At 48.0% G+C, this 14,440-nt stretch overlaps 1 protein-coding gene across 8 annotated transcripts; it reads left to right on the top strand.

The window, feature by feature from the left end:
• The first annotated feature begins 8,388 nt into the window (after positions 1–8,388).
• CDKN2AIP (CDKN2A interacting protein) lies at positions 8,389–13,857 on the top strand. 8 transcript variants are annotated; one of them, XM_030564169.1, is made up of 4 exons: positions 8,389–8,717; positions 8,842–8,972; positions 10,055–11,325; positions 11,434–13,857. In XM_030564169.1, exons 1-4 carry the CDS (start codon positions 8,497–8,499, stop codon positions 12,604–12,606), a joined length of 2,796 nt encoding a protein of 931 aa, XP_030420029.1. In that variant the 5' UTR covers positions 8,389–8,496; the 3' UTR covers positions 12,607–13,857. The 8 variants fall into 8 exon arrangements, with proteins under 8 accessions (XP_030420029.1, XP_030420023.1, XP_030420024.1 ...); XM_030564163.1 differs by having other exon boundaries at positions 10,055–11,397; XM_030564164.1 differs by having other exon boundaries at positions 10,055–11,553; positions 11,590–13,857.
• Positions 13,858–14,440: the final 583 nt, after the last annotated feature.

Raw genomic sequence — 14,440 nt, 5'->3', positions numbered from 1 at the left:
AGAGTGAGGCCTGTGGAGGCCTGGAAGGAAGTGCTTGTGTTGCCAAAGGCAGGTGGTTTCAGAGAGCTGATCCACAGCAGGTACAGACACGACTTCTTCACACTAAAGGCAGGCGGTTGTGAGGTGTGTCACAACCCTGGGTGATCCTGGGAAGCATCACACTTCACCCAACCAACTGGCTCCTAGTCCCCATTTCCCTCCCTGGCTCTTAAGCCCAGTCTTCTTGCTCAGTGAGTCCCAATCCCAGTCTCCTGGCCCAACCAGCCCCAACTTGCTCTTTCCCCCAGCTTCTAGACATCTTGCCCAGTTTCCCTGCTCCAGCTTCCAGTCACAGTTTCTCTCCTGCCCCTTCCAGTCTCATTCTTGTCAGAGTCCTTGTCTCAGTCTAATCCTTTCCTTCCGCCTCGTTTGGCTTCTGTCCCCTCTGCATTTGAATCAGTCAGCATCCTCCTCTGTTCTGTTCAGGTTTATATACTGTTTTCATCACCTCCATGCTGCCTGTGAGCCAGCAACATTGAAAGCACAGGAGAGAGAGGCTCCTATGCTCTCAGTGCCAATGGCTTGCCTCACCATGGTCTGGAGCAGTAATTACGGTGAAAGCCCTTCTTAGCCCCATAGCTCTGAACTGGAGCATGCACTGTAGGACTGTGCATGTACAGTCCTGTCACACATTGGAGTGGTGAGGGGATGGTGCACGAGCACTTGTTTTGTGGGGATAGCATGTGCACAATTTGGTCAGCACTAAGAGCTGTGGGAATCTTCAGAGACTTTAGCTACTAAAAGTGAAGACTTGTCTATTGAGAATGTGCAAACTGCAATTTTTCAGAGGCTGATAACTTGGCCACATAATGCAGATTTTTCACGAGGATGCACAAGGCACATCCCTGACACAAAGGCCACCCCTCCTGCCAAATGTCAAGCCCCTGCTCCAAACCATTTGGGCAATGGAGCTTTCCAGAGAAAGGGTCTCAAGAATTTAAGATGAGCAAAACGTATTTTTCCCTTGTTTCATTCTCAGAACCAAAAGTTTTAAAAAAAACATACTGAGGCAGACCCCCAGCATGGAAATTTTCAGCCCAAATAGTGGAAGTTTAGCAAAGTTATAAACAGCTGGAAACAGGGTCATATAATGGGAAGTGTCTGGTAGCCTAAGTAACAGGTGTTGTTACCAGCTCCACATATCAATTTATTATATACAAAGAATGTTTAAAGCAACCATTAAGGTGTGGAGAACACACACATATGCACGTAGGGAAGAGATTCAGTTAAGACCTTCATTTATCTCTGTAATTTTACTCTCTAAGCTTACACTACATGAGTCTTGATTATGATGAAGCCTCACAACAGAGGGTGGTTTTACACTGCAGAGTTGTTTACAGTGGCACAACAGAGAGAAGTAAGAATTTAATAGTAGTCTTCATCCTGAATTTCCATCTGCTGATGGGATTAAATAAAGTCCTTGATGCTATTTTAACAAGCATTTGCTTTTCGTATTGAGGATTCTTGGAGGACATGGTATCTAATAAAATTCCATGGTCTGAGACAATTAGATTGGGAGAATGCAAATTAGTGTTTCCATGTTTTCTGGTCCATTGGCTGGGAGACAGTGGGAGGTGGTGCACATCCACACATGCGTTAGTAGAACTGAAATACACTGATGTCCCTTGCTTGACTGTGAGGATTTTGATGTGCTGCACTAGTGGAACATGAATGCCATCTTGTGTGAGGGTGAGACGTCAGTTGCAATTTTGTTTTCCTGGTGATGGTGTCAAGTTGCTTTTTTAACAGACTCCAACCTGAAGCTTTCATTGTAAGTGCCTGATGATAATTACAAGGACCCCACCCGTGGATGGCGCTCTAAGAATTTATTCCAATGTGTTGATAAGAGCCCTTTGTTCTCACCCTACTGTGATAATAACTCTGAGCTCTTTTTACTTTGCTGTGCTCTTAGGTGCAGACTGCTCATATTAAGCTGTGTAAATAGTATCATGGCATATTATCTTTATAGCACAAAATATAATTGAACTCAATGGGGAAACTGCCCTATTCATTTTAGTGGGACTTTGCTTCACAGAAATAATTGGATCTGGCTACACTAGTTTCAGGAGCAGAAATAAACTTTCCTGATATAGCAAGTGAGGGTGCACTGTTGTGACAATAGCCATTGGAGGGTTTCACCTGGAGATTTTAGTTTTGTTTTTACCAAGAGAAGTTATTATGGAGCCCCAAATGACTAACAATACCACCATCAATGAGGTGTTTAAAACTGCTTTGCCTAGTGGGAACAAAACCACCTCTCTTTTGTTCCTATCTTGAAAATTAATTGCACAGTATTAGCACCACCAATGAGGTGTTTAGCTTCAGAAGTGCCTTCCCTGGTGAGAACGAAAGCATTGCCTCTCTCATTCTTTTTTCTGCCTCTTTTTTTTAATTAACAGCACATGATTTCTTTCTTTTCTCTTCTACGTACACTTCCTAAATCAACCTACACCTATGTGACGCTGTATGGAATTTGGGGGACACTTTGGGATATTACGTGTACTAATATTGTAAAATTGCAATGAGTTATGCCAGATATGCCTTGTAAGGTATCTGCAAAAATGTTATAATTTGCCAGGTATGATCATCTTGTTTCTGTGTTTGTACCACCTTTGTATTGTAAGTTGTATGTATGAGATGTCTGTAGTTCCAAATTTGTACTCTGCATCTGGATGACACCCCCTTAGGTCGATTTACCTGGCCGTGAGGACGGTGGCGAGTCAACTGCTGCTGCTCCCCCGTCGACTCTGCTTCTGCCTCTCGCCGCAGTGGAGTTCCGGAGTCAACGGCAGAGCAATCAGGGATCGATTTTATCGCATCTACACTAGACACGATAAATCGATTCCCGATAGATCGATCACTACCCTTTGATCCGGTGGGTACTGTAGACATACCCTAAGGCTGCCAGGCCATGTGCTGGGCAGCTTGTGTTTGGAACAAAGGAAATACACGCTGTATGGCAAAAGACTATAAAAGGCAGCTGCATCTTTTCCATTTTGTCTTCATTCCTGTTTCTACTGGAGTAACCTTTCTTCAAACGCACCTCTAAACAAAGGACTGAATGACCCATCCAAGCTGTGAATGTGTTACAGAGGGACTTTCAAACTGGCAAACTCGCCCATACTGCTAGGAACCTGATGTATGGACTTTGAAATCTTTGTATGTATGTGACTGCTTTACCATTTAACATCGCTCTTTTTGTTCTTTCTTTTTTCTCTATAATAAATCTTTAGTTTTAGACACTAAAGGATTGACTGACAGCATGGTATTTTGGGTAAGATCCAAACCTATACTTATCTGGTAATGTGGCCTTTTGGGGTCAGAAGAACATTTTGTATTATATGAGCAGAGTTTTTTAAATAACTTCTCACTGTACTGGACACCCATGTGCTGACTGGGAGCCAGAGAACTGACATGCATTAAAGGGGGCTGGGTGGTTTCTTTTTTGCTTCTTAATAACCACTATGGGGGATCAGAAGCACAGTTTGTGACTGGTTGGGGAGTTTAACTTCAGCATTACCCACCAGTCTTGGGAGTATCTGCTCTTCCTTTTGTAGCCTGCCCCTGACCTTGGCTTTTCCAGTGAGAGCTGCCCCAGGCACAGTAGGTCACAAGCTATGTAAGGCCCAATTCATCATTGCCCTTCAGCCACTTTGCACCAAAGAAAAGGCTATGCTCAGTTCTTAATTTGTGCCAGGGCTTCCTAGGGCTGAGCTCCAGCACCTCTAGGCTTAACAGTTCATAGCCCTGGCACCTCTGGGCTTGCTGCATCAGTTATGATAGTAAAAAAATTGCTTGAGCCCCGGCACAACTTTCATTACAAATTAAGTACTGGCTATACTGGTGCGAAGAGACCAGCTAGATGCAAAGCCCTTCCCCAGTGACAATTACCAGCACTGGGGGCCGCTACACTCAATCAACATGAGCCGTCAGCACAGTAGATATTCCTGGAGCCTGTCAGAGGTGCAAGAGGCAGTCCTGTGCTCTACCTCTTTCCCAGCTGTCACAATGTCTTTGGGGACCAAGCCAGTCAGTGTGCAATCAGACAAAATGGCCAGTAGCTCCAGAATTGGGGAAATATAAGCTGTCTCCCACCAGTTTAGGCATCATTCTAGTACCAGGGAATGGATGAATTCCCCCAAATACAGAATAATGAAGAAGGGATTATAAAGCCATATCTACACTACAAACTTTGGTCAATGCACATTACATTAGTGTAGAGCCACCAAAGTTTGTATATCGCTCCTGTGCGTACGTACTTGGCTGCTTGCGTCAGCGCTGAGCATGCTCACCAGCAGTGTAGTGTTGATGTGAAATGTGGTACACAGTGGGTAGGTATCCCAGTGTGTTGCACGCTGCCATCTGGAGTTATGCTTTTTGGAACTTTTTTGCAATTTGTTATAGGATAAAAATGACAACCCAGGGATCTCAGGACTTAAGATCCAAGTTCCCAGCATGAAACTTTCTCTGTGCCATAATAGCCTCCATATCAATTAATTTTTGCACTTTTTTTTTTAAACTCACAAAGCAGTTTTCAGTCTCTGCCATCTCTGACAGAATGGAACCTGCAAAGATCTGCAATAGTCTCATGAACATTGCAAACACAGGATGCACAATTCTCCTGTGTTTGGAGACCCTTTGGAAGTACCACAACAACAGGAGACACGACAATTTCTTTGAGGATAGTTAGCTGAGGGACATAGCAAAAAACAATTCAAGATTGTTAGTGACATTAACAAAGCAGCTACGGACAGTGGAATGCCACTTCTGGGCCCCAAAAACAAGTATTGACTGGTGGAATTTCATCATAGTGCAGCTTTGGGATGATGAGCAGTGAGTGCAGAACTTTCAGACATGAAAGACCATGAATCTATGTGCCCAGCTTGTTCCAATCTTCCTGTGCAGGGACACTAGAATAAGAGCTGCATTGACAGTGGAGAAACAAATGGTGATTGGAAGCTTGCAATGCCAGACTGCTACCAGTCAATGGAGAATCATTTTTAGTTTGAAAAATCCACAGTGGGGACCACTGCCATATAAGTGTTTAGGGTCATTAACCACAGGGCCGGCTTTAGGCCAATTCCACCAATTCCCCTGAATTGGGCCCCGCGCCTAGGAGGGCCCCGTGCCCAGTGAGAATCCCTTCCCTGGCTAGAGGCGCCTTTTTAATTTTTACTCACCCGGCAGCACTCCGGGTCTTCGGCAGCACTTCCGTGGTGGTTCCTTCACTCGCTCTGGGTCTTCAGCAGCACTTTGACGGCAGGTCCTTCAATGCCACTGAAGACCTGGAGCAAGTGAAGGACCCACTGCTGAAGTACCGCCGAAGATTCGGCGCACCGCCCGGTGAGTACAAGCCCCATGTGGGTTTTTACATTTTTTTTTTTAATATAGTCATCCCTGCCAGGGCCCTGTCAAAACTGTTCTAATTGGGCCCCACACTTCCTAAAGCCAGCCCTGATTAATCATATCCTGTTACACACGGCTGGGACTACAGGCAATTGCAGGACATAATGGATGGATGTGCAGCATTGGGATTTCCAAACTCTGGTAGGGAGATAAACAGCATGCACATGAATATTTTGGCACTAACCTACTTGCCACAGACTTCATCAACAGAAAGGGCTACTTTTCTATGTTTATACAAACATTGGTGGATCACTGGGGACCTTCATCAGTATCAGTGTGACTGGTCAGGGAAGGTGCATGAGGCTCACATCTTTAAGAACACAGGACTGTTCAGAAAGCTGCAAGTAGGGACATTCTTTCTTTCCCGACCAGTGGATTACCATCAGCAATGTTGAAATGCCAATTGTGATTCTAGGGGACCCAACCTACCCCCTGCTCTCCAGGCTCATGAAACTGTACACTGGTCACCTCCAGTATGAAGGACAGATTCAACTAGCTGTTCAGCAGATGCAGAATGACTGAATACGCTTTTGGTAGACTGAAGGGACCCTAGTGGTGTCTACTCATTAGATTGAATCTCAGTGAGAAAATTATCCCCGTCTATAGCTACCTACTGTGTCCTGCATAATATCTGTGAGGCAAAGGGGAAAAAGCTGCTCCCAGGGCAGAGGTGGAGCTGCTGTCTGCTGACCTTGAAAAGCCAGACAAAAGGCCCATTACAAGAGCTAAACACGGAGCTATGCCATTGAGGGAGGCTTTGAAAGAGCATTTAAACAGTCAGCCACAGTAGCATTCTGTGCTGGACTGTTCTCTGGGCCTTGAGCTTTGGTACTGCTAGCAATGTGTAGTGCTTGCTATACCTTTATAAATAGCACTGTGTTTTTCTGAAGCTCAGTTGTATGGTGCTTGCTGTACATTTGCAAGTACGGTGTGGCATGAGTACTGCTATTCATTCTGCAACATGTGTTGTGAACTAATAAAGATAGTTATAGTCTCCAAAAACAGAAAATTATTGAGTGGCAAAACTAAGGCAGAAAACCAATGTGAAAGACCGGCACTACAATACAATCTTTTAGCATAGATTAACAGAATGTAATTTTAAAGTTAGGAAGGCAGCAAACATTTCTGTCCATTTCAGTGCACAAATGTAGTCTGTTGCAGCTACACATACACCAACCATGATTCTAAGAGGCCAGTGACTGTGAAGCTGTGAGCTTGCCTGCTCTTTCCTTCTCCATGCCATCAGCCATACTAGCCCTCCAACAAGCCATTTATTTGCAGTCCAATGCAGCACTGGCTTGAAGGATCTCACTAAACATGTTCTCCCTAGTTCTCTCCTTTCTTTTCCTCATTAGTGTCAGGCAGTCTGTAAATGTGGAAGCAGCATCTCTCCAAGCTGCAACAGCAGCAGCTGTTGATATAAACATACTGATGTATCATTGGATTTACAATCACAACACAAAGGGAAAGATAAAATTTCAAAACTCCCTTTCCTTATTCCCATAACTTTTTATAAGACATGTTTATTGATACTTCAGCTTTGGAGTGCCTCTGCACAGCTCTGCTCTCCATCCCCAGCCATGGTGAATATGGCCCACCAAGGCAAATGGTGGGGGGGTGGTGATGGAATAATTTTGATGTCATGAAACAATAAAACTTCGGTCCCTATTCCATGGGTATGAGTACAGGGCAATGGCACTGGATATTGGCACTATGTTCCACAGGCAATGGTGGCTGTACTTGCTATCTCACTTCTGAGGGCTGCAAAGGCACAGAAAGCACAGCTGCTACTGGCATCTGGAAAACTGAGGGCAAGGCAGGGGTGGGAGGGAAGAGTTGTATTAAGAGTTGTGAAGTGCACAGAAACAGCAGGAGACTTAAACTCATAGTCTCCTAATTCCCAAGCCAGTGTATCTTCCTCTAAGCTAAAAGATACTTTACGAGGGATCACTCCATGGCCATGTCTGAGAGGAGTCTGTGTACAGGTTTTTTTATCTTGCCATTCCTAATATCTGATTTATGTCCATTTGGAGAACACTTCAGTCTCCCTGGACACACAATAGCAGATTTAAAGGCAGCCATCCTGCAGAAAAAAAACTTCAGAACCAGACTTCAAAGAGAAACTGCTGAGCTTCAGTTCATCTAAAAACTTGACACCATCACCATCAGCTCAGGATTAAACAAAGACTCTGAATGGCTAGCAAACTACAAAGGCAGTTTCTCCTCCCTTGGTGTTCACATCTCAACTGCTGGAAGAGGGCCTCATCGTCCTTAATTGAACTAACCTCGTTATCGCTAGCCTCGTCTGTTAGTCTAGAAGGTGTCACAGGACTCTTTGCTGCTTTCACCAGACTATAGTATTGCAACTTTTTTTTTAATGAAGAGCCCCTGAAATTGCTTTGCCCCAGGCCCCCTGAATTCTCCGGCCAGCCCTGTTCCCAGATTACTTCCTCGGAGCCTTACAAGGGGTCTCGTGGAGTCACGGTGCCAAGGCAGGGACCATGCAATGGGGCAGGGAAATCCCAATTCCTGGAAAACCCTCCTGCTCTGAAGCAGACCCTGACCCTCCTGCCAAGTATCTTGGGCACAAAGCTAGGACAGCGCCCCGATGACGTCATAATCACTCCTGGAACGGGACGGGACGGACGTTCCTATTTATGAGGGCGGTGCAGCCGCCCGCTTCCCTAAGCGCTCCCAGCGGTAGAGCCCGAGAGAGACAAGAGACACCAGTTCGAACCGCACAGCACGCTGGGAAGGCGGCCGGCTGGCTGGCTGCCGGCCGCGGCTCGGTTTCTCCCGCCGAGGGAAGAGGGCGGCCGCACCGGTAGTGAGGTCATAATGGACAGACGGAAGGAAGCGGCGAATCGGCTGCATCCGTTGTTCTTGGCTCCGAGAGCGGTCCCCGCGCGCCCGCTGCAGCGGCTCGAGGCGGGAGGGGGTCCGGGCTCGCCGGTGGTCGGGCTCGCGACGCGCGTGCAGGCGGGAAGCCGCTGCAGTAGCGGCCTCAGCCGAAGGCGAGGCGGGCAGGCGCCGCGGGGCCGAGCCGCGAACATGGCGGAGGCCGCGGCCTCGGAGCCGCTGGGCCGGAGCCGGGAGGAGGCGGCCTGGGTGGAGACGCTGCGCGGGGACTGCGAGCCCGAGCACCACTGGCGGCACCGCCGCGAGTTCCTGCTGCGCAACGCGGGGGGCTCGCCGGCTGGGGACAGCGGGGCCCTGCAGCGCCTCGTCTCTCTCTCCATGGTGTGGGCCAACCACGTCTTCCTCGGCTGCCGGTGAGTGGGGTGGGCGGTGGCGGAGGGGCACTGACCAGGGTTGGGGCGCCCCGTTTGCGGCCTGCCGGGCGCGCGTTTCCCTTGGAGACGTGCTGAGCTCGCTCTCGTTGTCTCCCCTGCCCAGGTACCCGCTGTCAGTGATGGAAAAGGTGCTGGAAATGGCTGAAGGCATCAAAGTGACCGATGCGCCTGCCCACACTACGAGAGATGAACTGGTTGCCAAGGTGAAGAAAAGAGGCATATCAAGTAGCAATGGTTAGCAGATCATAGCTGTGACAATTCCTAGGAGTCTAGAAAACGATTTTCAAATGTTGAGAACTTGCCTTTGACCATCTTTAATAATCGGTGAAATAGCCAGGATTTAAAACCTCTCAGGATAATAGTTTTATGTCAGTGTTAACTCTCATTTGTGAGTCTTAGTGTTAAACTTTAAACATGAGAGTATGGTATCTTGCTCTTTTAAGCAGTAGTGTTGCTGTTTGACTGCATCAAATGCTTCTGAATTACTAAGTTAAAAGTATTCTTTAAATAGGTTTGTCAACCTGTTGCAAGTATTTGTTCTCTGATTTTTCACCCTATTATATTATGCTCACAGTGGGCTTTTCTCATATTAATGATAACCAATGTGAAGCATATCCAACTTTATACTCATATTGGCTGTAAACGTGTCTAGTTTTAAATAAATTCTCAAAAGAAAACAGTGCTTTGAAGAGCTTTAGTAAACAAAATAGGTGTCCAAATCAAAACCTTGCATTTGAACCCTGGATCTATGTTTGTATCATAGCACCCAGTTTAGCATATCTCTCTGAGGCTGAAATGCCTTGGAATTTCAAGATAACATTTGGAATCAGATTTCAAACTCTTGAGTTTGTGGGTGTTTAAACAATTGGTTCTCAACCTTTCCAAACTAGTGTACTCCTTTCAGGAGTCTGATTTGTCCTGAATATCAGAAGCTTCACCTCACTTAAAAATACTTGTTTACAAAATCAGACATAAAAATACAAAAGTGTCACAGCACACTATTACTGAAAAGTTACTTATTTTCTCATTTTGTCTGTATGAAATTTAGTATGTATTGACTTTTTTAGTGCTTTTTATGGAGCCTGTTATAAAAATAGGCAAATATCTAGATGAGTTGATATACCACTGTAAGACCTCTGGCTGGGGTACACATACCCCTAGTTGAGAACCACTGATTTAAACTAATCAGTTGTAGGGCCAGGAGAGATTTTTGTTTGGACTAATCTCTCTAGAAACTTTAAATCAATTGCCAGTAGACAGGGAGCTATACATTATATAGTTATGGAAGTAAGGACATAACTCTGTTTGTTTTTTAGAAGGGGTAGAGGAACCTTGCAAGAAACGAGCTGTTGACAAAAGCAGAGATTCTAAGGATGTTGGAAATGATGCTAAGTTGAGAAAGACAGAAGTTTCCAAGGAGACAGAGAGCACGTTGCCAAAGAAAGAGGAAAAAGATGTGGGAAAAGATTCAGAGCATTCACTGTCATCCTCTATCTCAAACCAAGAAAAGAGTGCAGTGCCAGGAACGGGAACAGAAACAAAAGCAGCTAATTATGAAACAACTACCAAGCAAAATTCAACTGCAGCACCAGCTTCATCTGGAACTGAGTCAAGAATGAATTATCATTCAACTATGGAAACCAAACATGAAAAGAAGAGTACATTGTCTGGTGCTGCGGCAGGGGCTACCAAGAGCGGCGCCCAGGCCAGCGCGGCGGCGGCGGCTACCAAGAGCGGCGCCCAGGCCAGCACTCCCGCGGCGGCGGCGGCTACCAAGAGCGGCGCCCAGGCCAGCGCTCCGGCGGCGGCGGCGGCTACCAAGAGCGGCGCCCAGGCCAGCGCTCCGGCGGCGGCTACCAAGAGCGGCGCCCAGGCCAGCGCTCCGGCGGCGGCTACCAAGAGCGGCGCCCAGGCCAGCGCTCCGGCGGCGGCGGCGGCTACCAAGAGCGGCGCCCAGGCCAGCGCCCCGGCGGCGGCTACCAAGAGCGGCGCCCAGGCCAGCGCCCCGGCGGCGGCTACCAAGAGCGGCGCCCAGGCCAGCGCCCCGGCAGCGGCGGCGGCTACCAAGAGCGGCGCCCAGGCCAGCGCCCCGGCAGCGGCGGCGGCTACCAAGAGCGGCGCCCAGGCCAGCGCCCCGGCAGCGGCGGCGGCTACCAAGAGCGGCGCCCAGGCCAGCGCCCCGGCAGCGGCGGCGGCTACCAAGAGCGGCGCCCAGGCCAGCGCCCCGGCAGCGGCGGCGGCTACCAAGAGCGGCGCCCAGGCCAGCGCCCCGGCAGCGGCGGCGGCTACCAAGAGCGGCGCCCAGGCCAGCGCCCCGGCAGCGGCGGCGGCTACCAAGAGCGGCGCCCAGGCCAGCGCCCCGGCAGCGGCTACCAAAAGCGGCTCCCAGGCCAGCGCTCCGGCGGCAGAGGCTACCAAGAGCGGCTCCCAGGCCAGCGCTCCAGCGGCAGCGGCTACCAAGAGCGGCTCCCAGGCCAGCGCTCCGGCGGCAGCGGCTACCAAAAGCAGCTCCCAGGCCAGCGCTCCAGCGGTTACCAAGAGCGGCTCCCAGGCCAGCGCTCCAGCGGTTACCAAGAGCGGCTCCCAGGCCAGCGCTCCAGCGGTTACCAAGAGCGGCTCCCAGGCCAGCGCTCCAGCGGTTACCAAGAGCGGCTCCCAGGCCAGCGCTCCAGCGGTTACCAAGAGCGGCTCCCAGGCCAGCGCTCCAGCGGCAGCGGCTACCAAAAGCAGCTCACAGGCCAGTGCTCCAGCGGTTACCAAGAGCGGCTCCCAGGCCAGCGCTCCGGCGGCAGTGGCTACCAAAAGCGGCTCCCTGGCCAGCGCTCAGGCAGCTACCAAAAGTAGCTCTCAGGCCAGCGCTCCGGCTCCAGCGGCTACCAAGAGCGGCGCCCAGGCCAGTGCTCCAGCGGCTACCAAGAGCGGCGCCCAGGCCAGTGCTCCAGCGGCTACCAAGAGCGGCGCCCAGGCCAGTGCTCCAGCGGCTACCAAGAGCGGCGCCCAGGCCAGTGCTCCAGCGGCTACCAAGAGCGGCGCCCAGGCCAGCGCTCCGGCGGCGGCAGCTACCAAGAGCGGCTCCCAGGCCAGCGCTCCGGCGGCGGCTACCAAGAGCGGCTCCCAGGCCAGCGCTCCGCCCGCGGCAGCGGCTACCAAGAGCGGCTCCCAAGCCAGCGCTCCGCCCGCGGCAGCGGCTACCAAGAGCGGCTCCCAGGCCAGCGCTCCGCCCGCGGCGGCGGCTACCAAGAGCGGCTCCCAGGCCAGCGCTCTTACGGCAGCTTCCAAAAGCAGCTCCTTGGCCAGCGCTCTACTGGTGGCTTCCAAAAGCAGTTCCCAGACCAGCGCATCAGCGGTGGCTTCCAAAAGCAGCTCCCAGACTAGTGAAAGTCCTGCTAAAGTGTCATGGAAGCCATTAACAAGTGAAGATGCAAAAGAAAGACAGCCTTTTTTCAATAGACTGTACAAATCTGTGGCTTGGAAGTTGGTTGCTGTTGGAGGTTTTAGTCCCAATGTGAATCATGCAGAACTTCTAAACTCATCCATTCAGTCTGTGAAAGCCACTTTAGATGTAACTTTTGTTCCACTGAAGGAACTTGCAGACTTACCTCAAAATAAAAGCTCTCATGAAAATATAGTTTGTGAACTGAGGTGCAAGTCTGTTTATTTGGGTACTGGCTGTGGAAAAAGTAAGGAAAATGCCAAAGCTATAGCTTCGAGGGAAGCTTTGAAATTATTTCTAAAGAAGAATGTTATTGTAAAGATATGTAAAAGAAAGTACAAAGGACGTGAAATTGAAGATTTGGTACTTCTTGATGAAGAATCAAAACCCTCAAATTTACCCCCAGCTTTAAGAAATCCTCAAGAGATCCTGTAGGACACATAAGAACTGAGGGTTACTTTTGTACTCTGAAAATGTAGGCTTCCAGATATTTTGTATTTCTCAGTTTTGCAGAACAATTACATTATTGTTCCTTTCACACTGTAGCAATTGTAAATAACTTCTTATAGATCGCAAGAAGTGTGCATTTAAAGGTATGCCTTAATATAGAGCACACTAGCGTGCTGTTTTATTTGCTAAATAGTCTACCTAAGTCTTCTATTTTTAATTAAAAGATTAAGGTAATAATTTTGTAATTCTTACGATTTGGTGGTAGTGTGCTCAGTTGTCTACCATGTCTTTTTAGCTGCATAGGAATGTATATAGGGGCCATAGTACTTGAATGGTTGAAAGTTGTTAAATTTCAAGGAAAAGGTTGTCTGTTTGAAATTTGTTGCCCACAATGTTCACTATTATTGTTTGAAAAGAGAGAAAATAGTTGGCTGACTATTTTTATGAAAAGTTGTAACATTTTAAAGTTAATCCTAAAATAATATGTGATCCTGTTTAACATTATTACAATAGTAAATTGTCAGTAAATAATGATCAGGGTGATTTCAACCACCAAAACTCTTTAAGCAAATTAAACTTGTGAAATACCATTTACACTTTGTTTTTCAGATAAACATGGATTTCTATATAAGCATATTTTATGACTGCTACTATTAAAAATAATAAACTTCTGGGATATCCTCACTTTTAATATTTTGTTTTAGCTATTAAATGTTTTGAAAACTCACCATTTTGATAAACGTTAGTTACATCTTTTTTGGAAAAAAAAAATCTTAGACATTAAACTGGGTCAGAAGCATCTGTGAAAATGATCAACAGAGCAGTATTTTTTTAATATATAAAAAGAAAACTACTGGCTTCAGTGTGGATGGGTTTCAAGGTGTAGTTACTGGTGGTTCTTATTGTTTTATTAAGATGCACAAGAGATAGTAATGTAAAACTAGAATAACAATATTTTCCAATAAATAATGGAATGTATACTATTCCCACTCTATCATCAGTTAAATGTGGGGGCAGAGGAAATGCAAGTGCTTCTGTTGTGTTGAGTGTCTTCTGAAATGAGTTTACTCATATTTTGAGCCTTATTTTACTCTCTTTACACACTCAGTACTCACACTGATATCAGGAAATTTCATACCGAGATCAAGGAAAATCATGGCCCTTTAGGTGCAGCAGTCTGGAAAGAATTATAAATGGAGTGTATAAAACACTGAATAATAAAAGTAATGGCTGAGAGCATGTTGTTCATAGTGTTTTTTCAATGCTGTGAAGAGTTTCTCAAATTTAAAATAGTAGTAGGCACTTTTTCTGTGTAAAAATGGTGCTATCTTACTCAACAGATCTGCTCTGTACTATCAATATCAAATTCTACAACTGGTAGCACTGTAGAGCTAATAAAAGTTGAGGAATAGTCTACATCGGGTTGGCAACCTATGGCATGCGTGACAAAGAGGGCACGCGAGCCAGTTTTTAATGGCACGCTGGGGCCTGCCGGGACCCCAGTGTGCCATTAAAAAACCTGCCAATGCGGCAAGCTGCAGGGTCCGCGCTCCAGGGCTGGAGTGCTGGGCCAAGCGCAGCAAGCCGCCGGCCCCTCCCCTGCCTTCCCCCTCGCTTCCGCATGAGCCATGCTGTGGCGTACAGCGCTCTGGGGGCTGGGGCTGAGCGCTCCCACGGGGCACCATTTGGCTCCATGGGGAAGGGAAGATGCTCCCCGCTCATCTGGAGGCCCGCGCCTTGCGCAGCCCCACCCTGCCCCTCAGAGCGCTGCGTGCGCGGTGGCAGGGCTCCGGATCAGCGGGGAACCTCATGGTAAGGG

Source organism: Gopherus evgoodei, chromosome 5 (assembly GCF_007399415.2).
Source record: "Gopherus evgoodei ecotype Sinaloan lineage chromosome 5, rGopEvg1_v1.p, whole genome shotgun sequence".
In the NCBI taxonomy this organism is placed as follows: Eukaryota; Metazoa; Chordata; order Testudines; family Testudinidae; genus Gopherus; species Gopherus evgoodei.
This window is presented reverse-complemented; position numbering and strand designations above follow the sequence as displayed.